The sequence below is a fragment of the Danio rerio genome, chromosome 7 (assembly GCF_049306965.1).
Source record: "Danio rerio strain Tuebingen ecotype United States chromosome 7, GRCz12tu, whole genome shotgun sequence".
Lineage (NCBI taxonomy): Eukaryota > Metazoa > Chordata > Actinopteri > Cypriniformes > Danionidae > Danio > Danio rerio.
Genome location: NC_133182.1, coordinates 74,593,995 through 74,620,000, shown reverse-complemented (window position 1 = coordinate 74,620,000; position 26,006 = coordinate 74,593,995). Strand labels below are relative to the sequence as shown.

The following is a 26,006-nucleotide window of genomic DNA, read 5'->3' as shown; positions in this document are numbered from 1 at the left end:
TCCATTTGTTTTTCCTATATGGATGTCAATGGCTTTTCAGCTTTCTTCAAAATATCTTCTTTAGTGTTCAACAGAAGAAAGAAACTCATAAAGGTTTGGAACCACTTGAGGGTGAATAAATAGTGAATACGTTTTCATTTTTGAGTGAACTACCACTTTAAGATGACGTTCACTGCTTGACATTTGCTGTTTGTTCAAACTACTTATTTAAAATCGTACTATATTGGACATATACTATCAGATTTTTATTCTATTGGACTATATCGGATTTATATACTATCAGACTATATTGGACTTATATACTATCAGACTATATTGGACATATACTATCAGACTATATTTTACTTATATACTATCAGACTATATTGGACTAATATTATCAGACATATATACTATCGGACTATATCGGACTTATATACTATCGGACTATAACGGACTTATACTATCAGGCTTATATTCTATTGGACTATATCGGACTTATATACTATCAGACTATATCGGACTTATATACTATCGGACTATATTGGACTTATATACTATCAGACCTATATACTATCAGACTATATCAGACTTATATACCATCAGACTTATATACTATTGGACTATATCAGACTTATATACTATCAGACTTGTATACTATTGGACTATATCAGACTTTTATACTATCAGACTTATATACTATCAGACGTATATACTATCGGACTATATCAGACTTATATACTATCAGACTTATTTACTATTAGACTTTATCAGACATATAGACTATCAGACTTATATACTATCGGACTATATCAGACATATAGACTATCAGACTTATATACTATTGGACTATATCAGACTTATATACTATCGGACTTATTTACTAACAGACTATTTGGACTTATATACTATTGGACTATATCGGACTTATATACTATCGGCCTTATATAGTATCAGACTTATATACTATCGGACTATTTGGACTTATATACTATCTTACTTATATACTATCGGACTATATCTGACTTATATACTATGAGACTTGTATACTATTGAACTATATCGGACTTATATTCTGTTGAACTTTTATTTTATCAGACTTTTATACTATCGGACTGTATCAGACTTATAAACTAACGGACTATATCGGACTTATATACTATCTGACTTACATACTACTGTACTATCTCTGACTTATATAGTATCGGACCTATAAACTATTTGACTTTTGTACTATCGGACTATATCGGACTTGTGTACTATTGGACTACATCAGACTTATATATTATTAGACTATATCACACTTATACTATTGAACTATATCAGACTTATATACTATCCAACTATATCAGACTTATATACTATCGGACTATTTCTGACTTATATACTATTGTACTATATCGGACTTATATATTATCAGACTTTTATACTATCGGACTATATCAGACTTATATACTATCAGATTTATATACTATCGGACTATATTGGACTTGCATATTATCAGACTTTTATACTATCAGACCATATTGGACTTATATATCAGGGTCTAATTTCACTACATGTAAAAGTGTATGGGAAAAATATAAGCTAATCATCATAGTTATCATTAAAATGAGCAGAAACAACAAAATTCTAGAGTTTTTTGGTGAAACAACTTAACTGTTTTAAGTTCAGTTCACTTAAATTTGTAAAAACTAATAAGCAAACTTAATTCCTTTATGTTGCCCTAACAAAAATCGATTGTGTGTGCTTTTTTTTATTTTATTTTATTTTATTTTTTTATTTATATATATACAGTGTTTCACTGAGTTCATTGCAGTTTAGACGTCTACAAGTGTGCCAGAAATGTCCACTTTTCTCCTTCACCTCCCCCCCCCCAATAAATAACTCAAAGGCCCAGCCTGCAGCCGCTGTCCAATCCTGGATATTTCCATTCCTGGAGAAAGTCAGTCAGGGACACAGAGGGATCTGCTGTGATAAATGTGTGAATGAAAGAGCTGCCGATTAATTCCATTCGCTTCTTGTCGCTAATGAACTGCACACTTCGTCATCTCAGGATATTAAATGAAGTTCTGAGATCAAACAGACCTACTGGTTCATCAGTGCAATGGCTATCGTGCTGTGAGGCGACAGTGCTAACCACTCAGCCACCGTGCCGCCATTAATGTGATTCATATCAATCGTATTTTTGTAAAAATGAAGCTTACCTAATACAAAATGACATGTTAACCGATTATAGGGTTTAATAGACAAGCATGCATTCAAAGAACATGAGCAGTTACTGCAGTTCCAAAACATCAGTTCTCAGATTCATCACTAGTGCTTGTTGTTAATGGATTGTGCTTGTGTTCATCTATTTATGGTGAATGTTTAGTCATAACGCAAGTGTGATTAATGAAATTCCTCTTTAAAGCCCTTCTGTCTCTTTGTGAGTAAACAAATGAACGTGTGTTTACCATCCAGCTTTTGCTCCAACAACTTTCCCAACACTTCTCCTCTCATGGAAACCATATTTCCTTGCAGATATTTGAGAACAGAGTCTTCAGTCTACTGTAGAGTCCGGGCCTGAAATCATCAACGCTGCAATGCACGCTCTGGTTTCCATCGCTCTGCTGTTTCTGGGAGTCAGTTTGGCTGCTTCGCTCTTCCTCCCCGATTCCCTGGAGCTCAGACAGTTAATGCAGCGCTATCAGGAGGAGCTAGAACCCAACAGCACTAAACCCGACGCTCCTGTCCGAACCCGCAGAGCCATCGAGTGGTCAGACCGAGAGGAGATCCTGAAGCTGCACAACAAGCTGAGAGGAGAGGTTTACCCGACCGCGTCCAACATGGAGTACATGGTGAGAATTCAACACAGTTTACACTCGAAAATACACATGAACATTTCACCATTTTTCTCAGAAAACATATTTCTGAAGGTGCTGTTGACTTGTTTGTAATAACCAAAGAAATATTTATGCGCAAAACGAATTAGTTAACAAATTAAGTTATGTGTAATAAATTTTTAAAAATGTATTAAACACATGAAGAAAGGATGGTGCAGAAAGGCATGGAAAGCCCAGACAGCAGCTGAAATCTCTAGTTCTTCAGCAACTCTCTGCCCTTCATCGTTGTAAATGAATATCAGCTGCTTCAGTCCAACATCTACATTAGCAGGAGGTTGAAGATGAAACCAGAGTAGATAAAACACAGACAAGAAACTCTCAAATGCTTTCAGAGAAAGAAAATCAAGCTGTAGAATGGCCTAGCCAATCACCTGACTTAAATCCAATAGAAAATCCCAAATAAAGCTCAGATTTGATAGACAAGACCCACAGAACCATCAAGATTTCTACACTCTGTTGAAGTCTGTGAAAAACTCACACCTGAGCAATGCATGAGCCTTCATTCTCCATTTGAGGTGTCTTTAAGGGTGCTTTCACACTAGCACTTTTGGTCCGCACCCGGGTTCATTTGACATCAGAGTACGGTGCGTTTAGCTAGTGTGAATGTGTCTTCTGAACTCGGGTGTGCACCCGTGAACCGTACCCGAGTCCGCCTGAAAGAGGTGGTCTGGGGTACGGTTCATGCGAACTCTGGTACGGTTCACTTCTAATGTGAATGCAATCGTACCAAATCACGGAAGTGAACCGCAAACTGTACAACAAACTATCGTTTTCATAACATTTGTGTGTGTGTGCGTGTGTGTGTGTGTGTGTGTCACGTTTCGTACCTTGGTGACACACGCGGGACTGAGCCAGGGCAAACACAGTGATACACAGTGATGTCTGCTTGTCTCCTCCAAAAACAGCTTCTGCAGACTCTGTGTGATGTTCTGAATGTTTAGAATATGTTTGCGGCAGATAGACGCGAGTCGCTTTCTATATGTCCAAAATCAAAAGCTTCAGTTAAAGCAGAATGACCGCGATGTGCTGAAGTCTTTCCATTTCGGCGCTTGCTTTCGTGACCGTCATCTAGCAGCGGCCGTAAACAAAACAGCAGCTTGATGACGCAAGCGTACCAGGGTTCAGAAGGAAAAAAGACAGTGTGAACACAAACCAACCGAGGAGGTGGCAGGGGAAGACAATCGAACTTGGGTACGGTCCAGGCAAATTAACCAAGTGTGAAAGCACCCTAAGCTGCCATCACCAAAAAAAGCCTTTTATATAAAGTATTAAATACATTTCAGTAGTTCAGCTCTTTCTCCTTGTGTCATTGCGTTGTTATTACACACAACTCATTTTTCAGATTTTGTTTGTTTTCTCTTTATGTTTGTATTGTTTGGGTTTTCACCAAAATCTGGTTCAACTTCATGTCAACAGCTCCTTTAGAAATATTACTCCCAGGAAAAAACACGACACGTTAAATACTTATTCCCCCCCCTCTAACTAGGAAATCAAGAAAGAAATATAATCTGAGATAAAGACTTGCAAGTCACCTACATTACAGTTGTGCTACATACCCTGCGATTGTTTCAAAAGGTAGAGAATAAGATTATACTGACTTTACTTGAAGGAACACTCCTCTTTTTTTAATATACTCGTTTACTACTTCTTTAGTGTAAAACACTTGAGTTTTAGCATTTTTTAATACATTCAGCTTATTTTCAGGTCTGGGAGCACTTTTAGCTTAGCTTAGCATAGATAATTGAATCGGATTAGACCATTATTATCTTGCTCAAAAAATGAGCTTTTTTGATAGTTTTCCTATTTAAAGCTTAAATCTTCTGTAGCTACATTGTGTACTAAGACTGACGGAAAATAAAAAGTTGCTATTTTTTAGGCTGTTAAAGCTAGGAACATTCTGGCGTATAAATCAAGGAGCTTTGCTGCAGCAGACACAATATTATACAGTGCTTGAAAATTGGTTAAGTTAACATTAATATAAGCAACATTAAAGTTACCTAGATGGGTACTGCTATGCGATACACAATGTAACTACATTCATAAGAGTCAAGCTTTAAATGGTAAACTTATAAAAAAGATGCTAATGGTCTAATCCGATTCAATGACTTATGCTAAGCTAAAAGTATTAGACCATTAGCGTCTTGTTCAAAAAATGAGCCTTTGATTGTTTTCCTATTCAAAGATTGAATCTTCTGTAGCTACATTGTCTACTAAGATTGACGGTAAATGAAAAGTTGCTATTTTCTAGGCCGATAAATCTAGGAACTAAATTCTAGTGTATGAATTAAGGAGCTTTGCTGCAGCAGACACAATTATATTACACAGTGACTGAAAATTGGCTAAGTTAACATTAATATAATCAACATTAAAGTTACCTAGCTGAGGACTGTTTTGGCAATACACAATGCAACTACATTCATAAAAGTCAAGCTTTAGATAGTGAACTTATCAAAACTCTTTGGTCATTTTTGAGTTAGATGCTAATGGTCTAATCCGATTCAATGGCTTATGCTAAGCTAAGCTAAAAGTACTTTCGCCAGGCCCAGAGATCGGCTGAATAGATTCAATAATGGTTAAACTGAGTCGTTTATCTCTATAGATGTGGTAAAATAAACCTATTTTCAAAAAAAAAAAAAAGTGGTGTCGCTTTTAAAAAATGTGTAAATCCATTGGTTTTAGGGGGCGCCAGGTTTTACTTTTCAAAAACCTCCAAATGCTTGTGTTGTGTAAATGAACAAGCAAAACACAGAGTTTTCATTTGAAATCTAGGTTGAGTAAATGCCCACTTCAAAGATAACAGTCTATGCAGTTCACTAGATTTTAGAACAGAGGTTCAATGAGGTAAGTCTGCACCCAAGCCTTTTTTTTATATCGACCACACATGTGGAACACAAAACCAGCACTCTGCTCCGTGTTAATGACCCTGTTTTAAACTAATTGCATATTGTGTTAGCATCAGTCATCTGTTCTAGCGCAGTAAATATCTTTAGGTTTGTGCAAATGCCAAATACAGGCTTCATGGGAAGAGACATGTTGATTTTACAAGTGTAATCCTGTTTAACTCATTGGGAGGTAGAGAGGAAAGTGTGCTGAGGTGTGCTTTACTGCAGAGACAATTACACTGAGACTAAACCGGCTGCTTATACACGAGCCATGATGCAGACCCATTTGAGCAAATACGACAGTAATAACTGATTTCTTTTATGTTTGCCATGATGACAGTACACATTATATGACTAGAATATTTTTTAAGATAGTAGAATTCAGCTTAAAGTGACATTTAAAGGCTTAAATAAGTAGGCAAGTTAGGGAAGTCGCTATTTCTTGTGTAGCTTTGCACACTGAACATGAGCTAAATGCTGATGTACTTTCTTAATAGAAAGAAATGAAGAGCAAGAGGTCATGGTTAATGTAGAAAGACAGGAGTCTACCACAAGCAGGGGTTTCCGAACCCCTGCCAGGCCTCAATGAACAAGTAAGGGCTTCAGAAACGTGGCCTCGTCCCAAACGACACCTTCTGAACTGAGGCTACAGAATGTGTGAGCGCTTGTAACCATCATGCTGTTGGAAATTTACTGAGATCCTCAGGCCGGCCGAGTTTTCTTTCTGCTCAGGTGGAGAAATAAGTTGAGGGAAATTTGTTTCATTTAACCCTGATTGCTGGGGATTTACAATGGATGGAGGCCAAGCTCTGATGTGCGTGCGTGTAGCCAATATTTTAGTTGTATTGGGCCTGATTCCCAGCTCAATAGTGAAGATGAGGAGTCAGAAGAAGGTGAAGGGAATTATCTGGGAATAAAACTCAGCATGTTCAGTATTTTGCTAAAGCCTCGGTGCAAATATATGGGAATTATGGACATGGTGGGTTCTGCTGGAGTAACTTAAATTGCGTTGTGTGTGTGTGTGTGTATGGGCAGATTTGGGATGATGAATTGGAGAGGTCAGCGACTTCTTGGGCGGAGCAGTGCCAATGGGAACATGGACCTCAGGATCTACTGATGTCCATCGGGCAGAATCTGGCAGTGCACTGGGGAAGGTACACTGAAAAAAATTCTTCAAAGATGATTCCTTGGATTTACTCATTTTTTTTACTTTAAGTAGTTGTAAACAATTTATTTGGGCTAAATTTAAACAAACAAATTAGGTTGAACATTATTAAACTTAATGTGTTTGTATAAATTCAACACAAATAAATTGTTTGCAACAGTTTTGCATGCAACACTTTTTTTTTTCAGTGTATGAGTATATACATACAGGGCTTGACACTAACTTTTTTGATCACCAGCCATTGTGGCTAGTAGTTTTCCAACATTACTAGCCACCTGATATTTTCACTAGCCACAATTTTGTTGTTAGAAAAATATATTTTATATGCATTTGACTTTGGCATGTTTGAACTACTTGATTTAAATGATGTTATGTCCACATGCCTCCTTAACTTTTTTCATTACACTTTTTAGGGCTCAACACTAAGGATTTACCTGTTTTTTTTCTCTGGACACACCAAACTAATTATTTCCTTGCCACAATTAAAAAAAAATGTGTAAAAACAAGCTAAAAGCAGCTGTGTACATCCACCTTTTTGAACAAAAATGTTTTTAAAAAAAGTATTTTCAGCATTTAAGACAAAAAGATGGTAAAAATTATTGCGTTTTGCAGTGCAAACACCGAAATCACACCGTTTTGAAGTTCCAAATCTGCGCAAAAATGGCTTTTTTTGGGTTAAGCCTCATTTGGCCTTCCATACGGATCGCCTGTCTCACTGTGCGCCTGATTTTTTAAATTAGATTAGATTAGATCGAACTGTATTATCATTACACATGTACAAGTACAATGCAGCGAAATGCAGTTTAGGTCTAACCAGCAGTGCAAAAGCAGCAAGTGCAGGATACAGGTATAAGTTATAAAGTGCAGTTATAGAAAAACTATGATGATATTTACAGACGGATGTACTATCAACATTATAAACAGGTTGTATTAGCTATGAACAGAGATTTACAATGAATATATGTACAGATTGCTATTAATAATCAGAAGTGTGCAGATAGATAAACATGATTACAAATGTATATGTATAGTGAGTGTGTACATAATTACCAATGTCCATGTGCAGTGGGTGTGTACAGTTCAAATAAGTCAATCAGTACAATGAACATGTGCAAGTTTTAAATGTGCAAATGTTAAACAGTGCAGTGATTGTGAGGAGTATAAGTTAGAGGAGAGTGAAGGGTGTATTGGGGGGGTAGGGGAAGCAGTGTTCAAAAGGGAGACAGCTCTGGGGAAAAAGCTGTTCTTAGAATCCAGAAGCAGCTCGATTGATAACTGTTCACATTCAGCTCGATTGACAATCATCCTCTTATTCGGTAGAGTGTTCACCTGCTGTCTTTTGCTTGCGTGGACAGTTATCAATCGAGCTGCTTCTGGATTCTAAGAGCACATTTGCGCCCATATTGACAAACGGTCTTAAACTAAAATTGGAATCTTTAGGGACAAGGCAGCTCTGGCAATTGAAAAAATGTTTTCAGCTAGCCAAAGTGGCTAGTGGGAGTGTCTGTCTAACCTGCCACAACTGAAATAGCCTACCGCAGAGGTTCTCAAACTTTTTTCATCAAGTACCACCTCAGAAAAAAAATGTCTCTCCAACTACCACCAAAATGAGCAGTGTTGAAATACAGTAGCGTAGTAGGCCCAGGAAAGCAGCTGCAACTCTGCACAGTTAAAAAACATGGCAGATTACCTCAGAAATATAGGCTATATGTCATATATGGCATATTATATACATCATTTTTGATAAATTCTTAAATATGTGTAGCATGTATATGGCATATTTCATTCCTCCGCGTACCACTAGAAGGAAGCCTGTGTACCACTAGTGGTACACGTACCACAGTTTGAAAACCACTGGCCTACCGCATTTGCTAGGCATTTGCCAGGCTGGCGGGGGTTAATGTCAAGCCCTGATTATATATATGAGCAATATCACACTCGTAGCAGTGCGATATGGCTGTATATAGGCAATGGTGGGAGGCGTGTGCCTTAGTGCCCGCACCAGTGCCGACATACAGCCATATCGCACCGCTACGAGTGTGATATTGCTCATATATATAATCAGGGCTTGACATTAACCCCCGCCAGCCTTTTATACAACAGTTTGACGGTATAATTGTGTATATAAAAACATGGAAAGTCTCAAAAACCCTTTTGTATGGGGAACTACTTTCTTCCGAGTTGGATTCAAATCATAAGCTGACAGTTAAACAGCTGAGCAAGCATCTTTTAAACTTTAGATCTGTAGTGTCTGCTTTTTGCTGGTTGTGTGTGGGCGGAGTAATACACAAAGGGTAAAGAGGCTGTACGGGTGCTGATATTACTTAAATATATCACGGCTATCAGCCAAATCAGAACCAGACAGAACTGTTGTATAAAAAAAAATAAATAAATAAATAAAATAAATAAATATATATATATATATATATATATATATATATATATATATATATATATATATATATATATATATATATATATATATATATATATATATATATATATAGTCAGTTGTCAGAATTATTAGCCCCTCTGAATTATTAGTAACTCATTTCTAGTAACTGATTTACCTTGTCTTTGTCATGATGACAGCACATAATATTTGACTGGATATTTTTCAACATACTAGTATTCAGTTTAAAGTGACATTTAAAGGCTTAACTAGGTAAATTAGGCAAATCATTTTATAATGATGGTTTGTTCTGTAGACCAGTGGTTCTCAAACTGTGGTACGTGTACGCGGAGGAATCACTGAGTAATGAAAGAAACAATGAATACAATTTTAATCATTCTATGTGTACCATAACATCAATGTGATCAGCATTGGCTGTTCTCTAAAGCCTACCATCAAAAGGCTGTGCTTAGACTGTTTACTTTAGTGCATAGAGTCATCAGCTGCTAAAAATCAATTAAAATGATGCAGAACTAGAAAAATAGAAAAAAAGGTGCGTGGTGCTTGAAGAGCAGATACGTGCTAGAACAGTGGTCCCCAACACTTGGGCCACAGACTGGCACCGGTCTATAGATTAATTAGTAATGGGCCGCACAAAAAAAAATCATCAGTTAGTTCTAATTTATTTATTATCTAAGACTGAACGATCATTTATTTTGAAAAATCGTTTATTTTGAAAAATGACCGTATTCTCTTGTTACATCACGGTCAGCTGAGCATCAAAATTTAACCCACAGGCTAGTAAAATGATTGAGAACTCCAGCATGACGCACTTGCATATTCCAGGCGTACTCAGTTAAAAACTTAAAAATCTTTAAAATCTGATGCCTTAAAATCTTAATTTTTCAGAATGCTGCATCGCGAGTCCCGTGACAAGAACCGACCAATCAGTTTTTATATTTTGTATGGAATATAACTTCAGTAGGTTAATTATCTCAGACAAATACAGACCACCCAAACTCTGCAGTGCTTTTGAATTTTTTCCATAAATAAAACTTCAGAGGTTGAGGCAGTGGCGCAGTAGGTAGTGCTGTCGCCTCACAGCGAGAAGGTCGCTGGGTTGCTGGTTCGAGCCTTGGCTCAGTTGGCGTTTCTGTGTGGAGTTTGCATGTTCTCCCTGCCTTCGCGTGGGTTTCCTCCGGCGCTCCGGTTTCCCCAACAGTCCAAAGACATGCGGTACAAGTGAATTGGGTAGGCTAAATTGTCCTTAGTGTATGAGTGTGTGTTAATGTGTGTGTGAATGTTTCCCAGAGATGGGTTGCGGCTGGAAGGGCATCTGCTGCATAAAAACTTGCTGGATAAGTTGGCGGTTCATTCCGCTTTGTCGACCCCGGATTAATAAAGGGACTAAGCCAACAAGAAAATGAATGAATGAATGAATAAAACTTTATCTTGACATCCTCTGAGAGAAACGGGCTCCTTACCAATCTACATACAAGTTTAGATTTCAAAAAGTTTTACAAATATGTCATATGTACATGCAATATATATTACAAAATTGTTAAAAAATTGCATAAATATGAATATGACTCTGCCTCGAACTCTGCAGTGCTGTAGATGCTTAATTTGGTCAGTTACGCTACTTTATTTCAACACTGGTCATTTTGGTGGTACTTGGAGAGACAATTTTTTTTTTGAGGTGGTACTTGGTTAAAAGTTTGAGAACCACTACTGTAAACAATCTAAGGGTGCTTTCACACCTACACTTTTGTTTCGGAACGTATCTCGTTTGCCCAGTAAGCACGGTTCATTTGGCATATGTGAACAGGGTAATCGCGCTCTGTTCCGCGCCAAAGTAATCGCTCCGAGATCGCTTGAATGAGGTGGTCTCGGCTCGATTGAAACGAACCCTGGAGCGGTTCGATTTCAGTGAGAAAGCCATCCAATCCGAGCGCGGTTATATCACAGTGTTTTATGGATATGTAATAGGCTTACGGCTATATGAAGAGAGAATTATGAGTAGGGCGCGAAGTTTCGCGAATCTCCGGATGCCCGCAAACGAGTGATGATCTCCCGGTAATCTCGCTTCTCCCTCCCGGTCCTCAAAAAGGCATCGTCGCGCACCCTTCTCACCACTCCCCACCGCATCTCTCCTCAGACACGTCGCGCGTGCGCGCTCCCTTTTAATCACCACCACACCACCACCTCTCCTGACAGCTGAGCGGGACGCTGCAAAATAAACCCTGACACTTTAACCAATGTAAGGAGAGTTTACTCGCACGTGACTTGTTTTAGCTCTTTTGGTCCGATTAGAAACTTTGCAATGTGAAAGCGAACCGCTCCAAGAGCAAAGAGCAACAATGTAACAATTGTAATCTCTGCTTCGGAACAACTGAATCGATTCACAGGTGTGAAAGCACCCTAAACAAATATAGCTTACGGGGGCTAATAATATTGACCTTAAAATGTTTTTAAAAAAAGAAAAACTGCTTTTGTTCTAGCCGAAATGAAATCAAATAAGGCTTTCTCCAGAAGAAAAAAATATAGGAAATACTGAGAAAAATTCTTTGCTCTGTTAAACATCATTTGGGAAATATTTGAAAAAGACAAATTCACAGGAGGGCAAATAATAAACTGTATATGCGTATTATGTACAAAACAGAAACAAGAGGATTTTTTTGTGTCTTTCGTCTTATAGGTACCGCTCTCCTGCCTACCATGTTCAGGCATGGTATGATGAGGTGAAGGACTACACTTATCCTTACCCACATGAGTGCAACCCTTGGTGCCCGGAGCGCTGTTCTGGCCCCATGTGCACCCACTACACACAAGTGAGTCTGTTTACAAACAATTATCCCAGTGGGACTAAACAACATGACCTTGTTTATGATGTGAAACCTCGCGTGCGAAGGTGTGCACGTGCCAGCCTGCCGTTCTCCTCACCAGCAGAGTTTAATAAGTAGCATGTGTGACCTGCATTAAAGCAGAAGCAGCATATGGAGTGCAGCCTTGACCACTGGGGTTCATTAATCTCCCACCAAAACAGTGTCATGTAACATACAGTGCATCCGGAAAGTATTCATAGAGTTTCACTTTTTCCACATTTTTTTATGTTACAGCCTCATTCCAAAATGGATTCAATTAAATTATTTCCTCAACATTCTACACAGAGGATGTTGTGCGCTCTGCTTCACCGAGTCTGGTGAAGAAGGGTTCCAGAAAGCCGCTAAGACAAAAACAAAAGCTAGAAAATAAAATAAGCAAGTAAAAAACATGGTGAAAAAATCTGAAAACGTGGTAAAACTCAGGGGAGGACTTTTCTTTTTCTGGATTGCTTTTTAAAACATTAAAGGGCCATGAAACCCCCTCGTTTCAGCAGGGTGTTTTCACACCTCTACTTTGGAAAAAGTCAGAAAAGTGGGCGTGTCCAGCTCTGTTTAGGGGGGAGTGTCGGAGGAAGAAAAGAGGCTTGGTGTGGGGGTGTCTATTTGGGCACGCGCGAGTTTCAGAGTCAAAATACACACCCACACACACACACAGTATAAAAGTGATGGTGTTTAACCTACATGGACATCTGTAGTCAAATTATTTGCCAAATTATTAAATGGTGGACTTTAACTGCAGTTTGGCTCTTTCATTCAGGGAATTCATTCATGCCCCTCGCGACAAACGAGATATTTGATTCGAGGAATTGCTCTAAGCGTGTATTTTTCATGCAATGTTTGATACCGCACGGCGAATGAGAGAAAAAAAAACTCTGCATTTCCCGGAAACTTAGATGCACACGGCAGGTAGCGTTAGAAAGCCGCGTGTGTTATTCCGGTCACTAAATGCGGTAAAAACCCTACACGAGGTTAAAGTTTGGTTGTGATGCTAACGTGTTTACACTCGGTGACTCGGTGCAATAGTTAACTTAGTTCGATACGAGCAAACTGAATAAACAAAGAGCACTGGTCGCTCACTTACCAAATCTGTAGAGACAGGACAATCACCAGCAACTAGAGCCGCGTCTTTATGAAGAGAATACTATAAGCGAATCTGGATCTCAGCGTTTGCAGATGAGAACAGCTCTCAGGTAAACAATAATCCTCCTTAGACATGAAAGTTATTGTTGTCGCGCGTCGCGTACACTGTTAATCCACACGTGACGCCAGCTGAACTCTCACAGAGAGAAAATGAAAACGAAACTTAACTGCAGCAAACTATAAAAGCAACACTTCACGCTTGTTTTGCCAACACAACGTGGCGTCTCTGTCCTGAAAACACGGTGACAGTAATGAATATTAATGAAGTTGCACAATAGAGCGCGCTGATTGGTTTGAACCAAGCCTTACTCATGCATTAATGCAGCACACTGTAAGACGTAATAAGACACACTCTGGCACAGACGTCCAGTCTGCACGCTGGAATACACGCTATTATGTCATGACCGTGACGCAGCTTCAAAAATTCGTTTCAAACAGGAAGTACGAATTTGCTTGAAATAACACAAAAACAACCAATTTACACTTTTTAGTGAAATATAGGTGTCCTAATAGTGTTTTTAGCAGTGTGGGACGCATATACGACTGTCAACAGCTCAAAAAATGTGTTTTGGTGTTTCGTGACCCGTAAAGGTTGGGTTTAAGGAAAGGGGTGGGCAACTCAGTCGTTGCTTTTTAAATTGTTATTGGTTGGGTTAAGGGAAGGAGAAGGGTGGGGGGATCGGTTGATTGGTCAGCAAGAAAGTCAGTGGACAGCGGCCTCTGGTGGATTTAAGTGTAAACAAAAACTGCAAAAAAAAACGTCTCTCCCGGGACGTATTTTGCCGTCTCCAGAAATGTATATAGGGATACGTAATCAGAATGAGCTTGAGTTGGTGATGGCCAAAATTGGAAATGATATTCAAATATGTAATATGGATACTGTCAAAACATATTTAACATGGCTGATCAAGCAGATGCGATGCACAAACAAAAGCAGAGTGGGAAAGAGATGCCAAGTAACGTTTTTGAGAGAGAAAATTGAAGATTATACAGTTACAAAGTAAGAGGGTTTAAGCAACAGACTTTAATTCATGGCTGGGATGAGTTTGTAAAAATACACGTTAGCTCAGCTCGCTGGCCCTCGAAAGCAGGTCACGAGCATCTGGAAGCTGTTCCCAGACTCCTGAATCATTTTTCTATTTGACCCGAATTCCTTTGAAGATCCAGAACGCAGAGTTGTTTGGGGATCCCCGCCAAAATCTTTTTGTTTTCACGTGCTGTGCGTTTGGAGGTCTGGAGGGCCTCAACATCTTCTTACTGCCAAACCCTCCATCAGGAATAAACTGTTTGGAGACTGATTAGTTTGCGGTATCATTAGCCGGGTTTCCATTCTAACATGAAGTGAATCTTTTTAGTTTACCAAAAAAATTAAAAAATCCAACATTGGCTCATTCTGAAAACGTAGCCCTATATACATTTCTGAAGAGCGTGAATTGTGTAGCCAGAGGTATGTATGGCTGTATTTCATCTTTAAAATGAACGCTACAAGGTGGTATGATGCCAATTCCTGAGACAAAAACTGAATCCAGGCTAGGGCTTTTCTTTTTCTGAATTGCTTTTTAAAACTGTTGGTTGGGTTTAGAGCAAGTATATATGGCCCTGGATTGACTCCATAGATGTTGGACTTAAAATAATTGTTTGCATTAGCCAAACCTGATTAGCTTGGTCCTCAAGCATTTTTTGATAGGTTATTTTCAAAATTTATGATGGCATAGCAGTCAAAATAGGACAAATGAGCTCATGTATGGGACAAATTTTGGATCTTTGTTAGTAAAGGGTGAGTCTTTCGAACCAACCGAACCCCCCTGGCTACGGGCCTGCATTGTATAATGATGGTTTGTTCTTTAGACAATCAAAAATAAATATATTGCTTAAGGGGGCTAATAATATTGACCTTAAAATAGTTTAAAAAAATTAAAAACTGCTTTTATTCTAGCTAAAATAAGACTTTCTCCAAAAAAAAAAAAAAATTATCTGAAATACTGTTAAAACTTCCTTGCTCTGTTAAACATCATTTGGGAAATATTTAAAAAAGAAAAAAAGGCTAATAATTCTGACTTCAACTCTATAAGAGGGTCTGAGTAAGCACTTCCCTTTCATTTGACAGTTAAATTGTTTGGCTCCTGCTGCATTGCTGCACCCGCTGAACTCTATTGTGTTTAAGCGAATTAGTGAGGTTCTCGACCGCAACTCAATGGGCTGCACGCAGGCATTACTGTGTTTGTATGTTCAGGAGTGGATGAAGCGAATGATCACACACGTTTTTTCAGGAAACTGGCCTGGTCACACTTGAGGTGCTTCTCTTTCCGGCCTACAGGGCAGAATGAAAGGGGGCAGTCTGTATCTGGCGGCCCCTGTGGCCCCATCAATCCACCGTCGCTGCTCCAAAACGGAGATACTTCCTGCTAAGTAACACTTCCGATATGGGTGTCTTTTTTTATGCTTTCAACAACAACAGCAGCAGCAAAGAGAGTTGCATCTTTTATGCATGCCGAAGGAAAAGCTATTTGATCCCATTATACAGCTGAAGTCTGTCATTTTTATTTTTATTTTTTAATGATGTTTAACAGAGCAAGGAATTTTTCACAGTATTTCCTATAACATTTTTTCTTCTGAAGAAAGTTTTATTTGTTTTATTTCGGCTGGTTTAAAATTTTTTTAAAAACGTTTTAGGGTCAATATTATTATTTTAATTTTTGTTTTCAACCCAGGCTAATTCTGAAAACATATTCCCGTGGACTTTTCTGGAGACCATCTGCAGCATAAAGTGTTACCAATGGTTTTAAACAGAAGTTTTGAACACGAAACAATGCAGTCCTTCATTCATTTTCCTTCGGCCTAGTCCATTATTAATCAGGGGTTACCATAGTGGACTGACCAGCCAACTATTCCGGCATATGTTTCATGCAGTGGATGCCCTTCCAGCCACAACCCAGTACTGGGAAACACCCATACATTCTAACAATCACTCTTACACACTACGTGAAGTTTATTTATAAACAAATTTCGAGAGGATCACGTGCTTATTATTGTTCACAGCTGTTCCAACTTTAGCTAATGACTGATTATCCTATCAGACGATCCTTAACTCACTATAAATAACCAGACTTTTCTCATCTCAATATCTTCGCCTTGAAGAAACCCCCCCACCCAACCCTACTTTCCCTCCTTTCAAATGGGCGTCACGGTGGCCAGCGATTAGTGCTGTTGCCTCACAGCAAGAATGCCCCAGGTTTAATTCCTTTCCAAACCAGACGGCATTTCTGTGCGGAGTTTGCTTGTTCTCCCCGTGGTCGCGTGGGTTTTCCCCGGGTCCTCCGGTTTCCTCCCACAGTTCCAAAACAAGCACTCTAAACTATAAATCCAAATACTTTAGCTAAACTCTGAGTACACCTTTCAGCATCCATATCTGACACTTAGCTACAACAAGCAAGAGGAAGAGTCATCGAGATCTACCTGAGCTCAAACTCCCCTCTCGCCTTGCAACTGGAGGGAGCCCAGGGCTCGAGGATCTTATAAGCTCAGGGCTCTCTCCCGGGACAGCACGCCAAACTAGCTTTATTATCAATCATCAGCTAAGTGTGAACTCTTGAAGGTCAATTTAGTTAATCTATTCACCTCTACCACATGTCTTTGGACTCTAACACGGGGAGAACATGCAAACCCCACACAGAAACGCCAACTGGTCCAGCTGGGACTTGAACCAGCGACTTGTTTGTTGTGAGGCGACAGTGCTAACCACTGAGCCACCAAAGCAATATATTCTGAAACTTTAATATATATATCAACCTTTAGTTTACATATTAGTACATCATTAGTCATGTATTGTTATTTTAAAGTGTTATTGAACCACTTGAATTTAGAAATTGTCGTTGTTTTGGAGGACTATCCCTTTAATAATGCTGTGTTATTCTTTGTTTGCAGCTGGTCTGGGCCACGACCAATCGTGTGGGGTGTGCCGTGCACGTGTGTCCGCGTATGAACGTTTGGGGAGAGATCTGGGAGAACGCCGTGTATCTCGTCTGCAACTATTCGCCCAAGTAAGACCGCCTGACATCGATTTACTAAACAGCAGATGGCTAATTACTATTCCTGCTGACGATCCCATGGAACAAACCTTTCAACCGTTTCATCCCGAGGAAAGTGGAAAAGTACAGTAAATGAACGTTTGTCTAGGAAAGGAAAACACGCGGCTATTCTTTTCCAAGCTAACGATTTAATTTGGCAGCGGCGGGATTGTTTTGCTAAATTATATTAAATTGAGATCCGTGAGAGTGTGTGATTTAATGTGTTTCCAATGATCAGTCAAATGTGTGGCTTGTGCAGTACTTTCCAAACCCGTGCTGAACCTGTGACCTCTTTTTATAGGGGAAATTGGATCGGGGAAGCACCGTACCAACATGGCCGTCCCTGTTCCCAGTGCCCACCAAGCTATGGAGGAGTGTGTAGAGATAACCTCTGTTATAAGAGTGAGCACTGATTAAAAGAAATGGTAACACTTTACTTGAAGGGGTGTTCATAAGACTGTCATGAGACCTTGCTGGTTCCCATGAAAGGTCGCTGGTTTGAGTCCTGGCTGGGCCAGTTGGCATTACTGTGTGGAGTTTGCGTGATCTTCCTGTGTGGGTTTCCTCCAGGTGCTTCGGTTTCTCCCACAGTCCAAAGACATGAGCTATGAATTGGATAAGTGTGTGTGTGTGTGTGAATGTGAGAGTGTGTGGGTGTTTCTCAATACTGGGTTGTGGCTGGAAGAGCATTCGCTGAGTAAAACACATGCCAGAGTAGTTGGCGATTCATTTCACTGTGGGAACCCCTGTAAAATCAGGGACTAAGCCCTGTATATGATGTATTTGTTTGTGCCATAACTTTCCCTGTAATGGGTTACTGCTGAAAGGGCAAACGCTGTATAAAACATATGCCATAATTGGTGGTTCATTCCGCTGTGGTGACCTCTGAAATAGAGACTAAGCCAAAGTAAAATGAATGAATGAATGAAGTTGCCATAGCAAAGACTCCTCAAACAATGTCAATTTTGAGTTTAAAATGACACTGAGCGAATGACTCTTAATGACAGTTGTCATATAGTTGGCGATTCATTCCGCTGTGGTGACCCCTGATGAATCAGGGACTAAGCTGAAGGAAAATGAATGAATCTATGAATGGATTTTGCTCATGTTTATGATAACTGTCATTAAGTGTCATTAGCTCAGTTGTCAGTTTAAAGTTGACATAAACAAGTACATCATAACTTGTCATAAATCTGTCATAAACATGATTGTCATGGGGCCATTATAACTGTGTCATAACTTTTTTCTTGACCCCTTGAAATTTAATTTGACATTTAAATGTCATTAAACCTGATTAAATATATTATATTGACATTGTTATAAAATTATTTCACACAGTATTGACATTTTACTGAATGTTTTTTCCACTCAAAAAAGCGATCAGAACAATAATCATGACAGAATCGTAACGGTCTCGTTAAAAAATCATGTTTATGACAGATTTATGACAAGTTTTGTTGTCTTGATAATGTCGAGTAGTCATGACAGGTCAAAGACAGGTCATAATGTATTTGTTTATGCCATAACTTTACCAGTAATGGGTTACTGCTGTAAGAGCTAATGCTGCATAAAACATATGCCGGAATAGTTTGTGGTTCATTCAGCTGTTGTGACCTTTGAAATAGAGACTAAGCTAAAGGAAAATGAATGAATGAACGAATGAATTAAATTTTGCTCATTTTATGACAACTGTCATTAAGTGCCATTAGCTCAGTTGTCATTTTAAATCTAAAGATGACATTGTTTAAGATGTCTTTATAACAAGTTGACATAAACAAGTACATCATAACCTGTCTTTCTCTTTGTAAAGACAAGTTGACATTACCATGACAACATAAATCTGTCATAAACATGATTGTCATGAGGCCATTATAACTGTGTCATGACTTTTTTAATGACGTCATTAACTTTTTTCTTGACCCCTTGAAATGTATTTATTTTTGACATTAAAATCTCATTAAACCTGATTAAATATTATATTGACATTGTTATAAAATTATTTCACACAATAATGACATTTTATTTGAATGTTTTTTTCCACTCAAAAAATACAACCCAAGCTCATTCTGAAAACGTAGCCCCGCGGACGTTTCTGGAGACCACGATTTACGTGGCCGGAGGTACATATGGGCGCATTTGTTTTTTTCGAGCGAACGCTACGTGGCGGTGTGACGCCGCCCCTCTTCTTCGCACTCACTCCCCGGCTGCGACGGCTCACTCACCTCCGTGTGGAGGGCTTTCCCACCGTAACCAGTTTGTCCGCTTAGCTCCCTGTGTTACGTTGGCGGAGCGGAGGCCCTGAGGAGGAAGAGCCGGTCGCGGCGACAAGTCCGGGGGATAGCAGTTCAAGAAATCTGGTAAGATGAAGAAACAGAATCCAAAAAATATAAGCGAACGAGTTGGTGACAGGGTGGGAATGCGACGAAATCTGAAAGCGCGCTCAAAATCGGACGAGGGCTTTTGCTTTTCTTTTCGGGACGGCTTTTGTAAATCGTTGCTTGGGTTTAGGGAAGGTGGCCGGGTCGGCCTATTTTCCGATCGGCCTGCCGCCCGGTTGATCATTCAGTCATTCAGTCGGTCGCTCGACAATGGCGTCTGGCGGCTTTTCGCGCGAGAACAGCACACGCTCTCAAGAGGCGTTCGAGACGCGAAAAAGCACGGCGCAGCCGCCTCTCATGGATACGCAAAAACAAAAACTGCACAAATACGTACCTCCCGGGACGTATTTTGCGGCCTCCAGAAACATCCGCAGGGCTACATTTCCACGATGAGCCCGAGTTGCAAAAATAGCAATCAGAACAATAATCATGACAGAATCGTAATGGTCTCATGACATTCATGTTTATGCCAGATTTATGTCAAGTTTTGTTTTCTTGCTAATGTTGAGTTGTCATGACAGGTCATGATGTATTTGTTTATGCCATAACTTTACCAGTAATGGTTTGCTGCGTAAAACATATGCCGAAATAGTTGGTGGTTCATTCTGCTGTGGCGACCTTTGAAATAGAGACTAAGCCGAAGTAAAATGAATGAAGTTGCCATAGCAAAAACACCTCAAATAATATAAATTTTGAATTTAAAATGACACTGAGTGAATGACTCGTAATGACAAGTGTCATGAACATGCATTATGATTATAAAGGTGTCTTTATTGTCCTATAAACACCTCATTCAAGTAAAGTAATACAAAAAGAAAACAAAAAACGGTTCAAATGTTTTACACATTTAAACTCTAAATATTAATTCATGATTCGTTATTAGGAGACTCTGAACGTCAGGAGACTCCAGAAATGAATGAGGTGGAAAAACCTCAGGAGCCGCTTCAGCCCAGAACTACTCCCCCCAAACCCCAGCCCAAACCATCATCACCCAAAAAACCTGCAAATGCCAAGCCTTCCTCACCCAAGACGACCAGGAATACCTATCTGGGTAAGTGTGAATATTATTTCTTGGTCACAAACACATTTACTAACATTACAGAATGTAAGCTTACTGTAAAGTGTTGAAGTCTAAAGTATAATACAAATTTTAAATGTCTTAACAGCAACAAATGATAATCATTATTTTATTGTCATAAATATGATTCTTAATTATTAACATGTTGATAACTGGATCTTTGTCATTAAATAAAAATTAAATAAAAAAAAACTTTAAGCACAAAAATGTTGTTAATAATATTAATACTAGTATAATAATAAACAATAATAATAATACATTATTAATAATATGAATAATAATAATAATAATAATTGTTTTTAAAGTTTTTTATTCATTTAAAATGAATGATTATAAATAATAAGCACAATGATAGCAATTATAAATTATTATTATTAATACAATAATAATAATAATAATAATAATAATAAAATGAATGATTTAAATGTAATTTAAAATGATTATAAATAATAAGCCCAATAATAGCAATTATACATTATTATTACTATTATTAATAATGTATTTATAGACATTAATAATAATACATTTTTAATAATAATAATAATAATAATAATAATAATAATAATAATATTAATAATAATAATAATAATAAAATAATTACAGCAAAAATAAATAACTACTACTACTACTACTACTATAAAGTATTATAATTATTTATAGACATTATTATTATAATTTTTCATATATTATGATTTTCTTCAAAGGATGTAATTAGTAATAAAAACAAAATCGAAAAAATAATCAATTCATCAGTTGTGTAACTTTGCTAAAAATGAACATTTATATGAAGTAATAGTAATATAAATATAATTTAATATACCAGGATTAATATAATTTAATAAAACTATATGAATATGTGAAACTATACTAATAGTTTAGGCGCTTCATTCCGCTGTGGTAAGCCGAAGGAAAATGAATAAATAAATAATAATTTAATCTTTTTTTTTCCCTTTTGCTTGTCAGCCCAAAATATCAAGTGTGAGACAAAAATGAGGGACAAATGTAAAGGAGCAACCTGCAATAGGTCAGTCGAACACTATTCATCATTCATTTTAGGATATTAATACATTTCAAACGTTCAGAAATTAACTGGTAATTTTTTTCTTCTATAACAGGTACAACTGCCCAGCAAACTGCTTAAATAAGCAGGGGAAAGTATGGGGAACGCTGTACTATGATGTTGTAAGTCATACTCTCTACTCTTTTTTATGATGATGATGATGATGGTAGTTTTATTCATTAATTTTCATTTAATTTTTATTCGTTAATCAATAAATTTTCTTTCTCCTTTTGTGTTTGCAGCAATCGAGTATTTGCCGTGCTGCTATTCACTATGGAGTAATTGATAACAATGGAGGACTTGTGGACGTCACGAGAAAAGACAGCTTCCCGTTCTTCGTAAAGGCAACCAAAAACGGCGTAGAGTCTTTCAGGTAATCAGAAAATAACCGTAAATTAGCAGTTATCTGTATTTTGTGATTCATGTTTTTATTTATTTATGCTTATGAATTTTATAAGGGGATCTTGATCTTTCTTCCAACAACTTTTAACCTTGAAAAGTTGGAAAAAAAAAAAGTTTTTATTGTAATTATGTCACGTTCGGTGATGGGAAAAAGGAGCGAGGACCCAAGCGCGGAGTAAATTGGATTTTATTAAATAATAAAAATAAAATAAAATGCAAAATAAACTACCCCGAGGGGGAAAACACTAATAAAACAAATAAACAAACAAACAAACAAACTTGACTGGGCAGGCAAGACAAGGCAAGGCTGGACACAGCAGGACAGGTAAAGATTTACAACATGTGATGACGAACTCGCACAGGACAGCAGACATGAGGGGTTTATAAACTGTAGGAAATTAACACACAAACAGATGAACATAATTAACTAATAATGGGTTAACAAGGAGGGTGGGACTAGACAATAGACGGAAGAGCGCATGACACAGAGACAAGACATGCCATGCGCTCACATAAAACAGGACAAGAACATGCAGCCAATGAGAGAACTCATTAACCGCATGTTCACGACAACACAAGCACAACACTGAAGCACACAACAAAAGCACGTGACCACCATGTAAACACATAGCCACGTGCTTTGACAACAGACACGAGCACACGATGAATGAAAACTCTCACCGTGCACTCACACACGCAGCGTGCATGCTTCATCCCAGCGCCGACCAAAACTGAAACCAACTAGACTAAGACGCTGGGAATGAAACACCACACTGCAGACAGACGAAAACACAAACACTAGTACAAGAGCGCGCGTGTCGGAGGGTCATCAAGCGGGAGCACGCACGCTCTGCGCACACCCACGAAGGCGTGCGCACACGGGAAGACACACAAAATGACAGAAACAAGTGCTCGACCCAACAAAACTTGAGCCAAGCACAACAAGACAGGACTAGACATGACTAGTGTCCGGATTCCGCCACCAAAACAAGAATTTACATGACCAGAGTGGCAGAACCCCGACAAATTAATTGTTACCAAAACACACAGGCTGAAAAAACTATATAATGAAACATATCAGTTCACAAACCCCCACCCCCCTCCCCTGCGGTCTCTTGAAACAGGGGTATCCAATGAATAGAAGTTAACATAAAAACAAAAACAGAACACAGTATCAAATATCATTTATACAGAGCAAGGCAATCATTCTGGATCCTGATAATTTCTTTGTGCTATAAACGCAGAGATTTTGTCAGCAGCTGAAGTCCAGATCTTTAATGTACGCATTTGTACCAAGTTCACTCGTGCCGTGGATAACTCCAACAATATAATGTCCTGAAGTTGTACCGACCACATGTCCAAATTATGTAGAGGCAGCCAATGTTGGGCTAGTAATTTTTTACCAGAAGTTAAGCCAACCACCCAAACAGCTTTTTGTATCTTAATAAGGATCAACGTAGAATCATAACCCTGTTATAGAACAGATGGATTCACTAGTACAGGATATTCAATAATTTTGGATAAGATGACTCAGACCCCATTCCAAAATCTTTGTACTTTGTAGATATGGAAAAAGATCCAAGTTCCTGGTCAGGGCATTTATCACAGAAAGGACTAAAGGAGGCATTGATACGATGTCTTTTGGGTCCAGTAGGTTCTATGACAAAAGTTATAGTGAATGAGTTGGTGATTGGGATTTTTAGATGAAGTAATTATGTTCTGCCATACTCTTTCCCAGTCCGTGACACCCTCTTCTAGTTGACAGTCAGTTTTCCAAATGCGCTGTATAGCTAATTTTTTTGCTGTACCCCCTAAGGCCTTTCTGTACATCCATGGGAAAAAAAGGACTTTTATTGAGATTTTTAATTGTGTAAAGTGATATATCGTCTGGGTCAGTGTTGTATATTATGCTACAAATACCTTGTAATGAACTGCCAGTACTGTTTCTGTTATTTTACTTATTTCTCTCTATATTATTTTTATACATTATTTCAAACTACTTAAATGTCAACAAAAGTCCCTTTGTTAAACTGTAAAGTTGAATTTTCATCATCTAAAGTTCCATCCCATAATGCAATTCACAACCGTAAATAAGACTTCAAATAACAAAATACTGTTGATAAGAGACATTTTTACAGTGTAGTAGTTCTTTTAATTCAGTTTTAGGATGGTGATTAACGGCGTCTGTGATTTTTATTTTCAGTAAATATAAAGCTGGCAATGCATTTATGGTGTCAAACGTGCAAGGTGAGCAGTTTCTGTCTTAACTTATTAATTGATGTTAGAATGATATTAATAAATGTTTTGACCAAGTATGTGTGTTTTTCTCTCTCTTTAGAGCAAACAATAGACTGCTACGCTACAGTGGCTGAGATTTGTCCCTTCAAGTCGACCACCTCACATTGTCCAAGGTAGAGTTCAAGTATTATAAACATGCGATACAACACACAGGGTAACTATTAAGACTAAAACTATTAAGTTGTCCCAAAAATATCTCAATAAATGTGTAGTTTCAGCTCATTTTAAGTAAGTATTTTGACACAAGAAGGTCGCTGGTTCTAGTCCCGTTTTAGTGTAGGTTTCTTCCGGGTGCTCCGGTTTCCTCCACAGTCCAAACATATGCGCTATAGGTGAATTGAATAAACTAAATTGACCGTAGTGTATGAGTGGGTGAATGTGAGAGTGTATGGGTGTTTCCCAATATTGGGTTGTTGCTAGAAGGCCATCCACTGTGTGAAACATATGCTGGATAAGTTTGCGGTTCATTTCGCTGTGGCGACCCCTGATGAATAAAGGGACTTGGCCAAAGGAAATGAATGAATGAATGAATGAATGAATGAATGAATGAACAATGAGCAGAACCAGTTTTTTGAGTGTATAAAGAACTCTACATTAGGTTAATATGATGCACTGTCCTCATTATATTGCACTTTATCATTTTCTTCAGAGTGTTCTGTCCTGCAAACTGCATTAATGAACCTTCATATTGGGCTCCAGTGGTCGGCAGCAACATTTACGCTGATGTGAGTATCTGCTTCTTTCATCACAGCTAACAAAGACTCGCTTGATGGCATCGATGCAACACAGGCTTTATGTGAAAACGTACCCCCGTATACATATCTGGAGAGCGTGAATTATGTAGCCAGTGCTACGTATATGGCTGCATTTTGTCTATTTTAAATGAATGCTATGGGGCGGTATGATGCTGTCGACAGCTTCTGTTTCTTTTCGCGGTTTCATTCATTATATTCGTTTACTTGCCGAACGACAGTTGGCATGGTACATCGAGTGGTCTCACCACTAGGGGAGGGAAGACCCAGCACACCATCCATAATATAGAACCACAGAATTTCTCCGTTAATAACTCCCCAGAGCATAATTACGATTTAAAATATTAAATATTCATCTAAACCATTTTAATTTATGACTTAAAAAATTAAATAGACTTCTGATGAAGCTCTACCTTAAACTTTATTTTTAAAATTTTACTGCCGACAGCTTCTGTTTCTTTTTGCGCTACCAGCTGACCACTTACCTCCATGTTGATGGCTTTTCTGGTGTTACCAGTTTGCCCAATGTCTCGCCGCATACGCTGGCGGACTTAAGACGCAAAGAGGAGTTGACCGCGATGAAAGGTTTCTGTGAAGAACGGTTTCAGAAACCAGCTAAAACAAAAGACCAAAAATAAAATAA

At 38.3% G+C, this 26,006-nt stretch overlaps 1 protein-coding gene across 2 annotated transcripts in view; it reads left to right on the top strand.

The window, feature by feature from the left end:
- crispld2 (cysteine-rich secretory protein LCCL domain containing 2) overlaps positions 1-26,006 on the top strand; it is a 45,548-nt gene that overhangs the window by 2,641 nt on the left and 16,901 nt on the right. For both annotated transcript variants that reach the window (XR_012382848.1, XM_003199017.7), the window contains exons 2-13: positions 2,503-2,819; positions 6,782-6,900; positions 12,002-12,134; positions 17,253-17,368; positions 17,697-17,797; positions 20,657-20,824; positions 21,815-21,875; positions 21,967-22,033; positions 22,154-22,284; positions 24,517-24,560; positions 24,652-24,724; positions 25,261-25,336. Coding sequence is in view for 1 of the 2 variants with exons in the window: in XM_003199017.7 (XP_003199065.1) it covers positions 2,565-2,819; positions 6,782-6,900; positions 12,002-12,134; positions 17,253-17,368; positions 17,697-17,797; positions 20,657-20,824; positions 21,815-21,875; positions 21,967-22,033; positions 22,154-22,284; positions 24,517-24,560; positions 24,652-24,724; positions 25,261-25,336 (1,344 nt within the window). In the remaining variant the exon portion in view is untranslated. The remainder of the gene's footprint in view (positions 1-2,502; positions 2,820-6,781; positions 6,901-12,001; positions 12,135-17,252; positions 17,369-17,696; positions 17,798-20,656; positions 20,825-21,814; positions 21,876-21,966; positions 22,034-22,153; positions 22,285-24,516; positions 24,561-24,651; positions 24,725-25,260; positions 25,337-26,006) is intronic.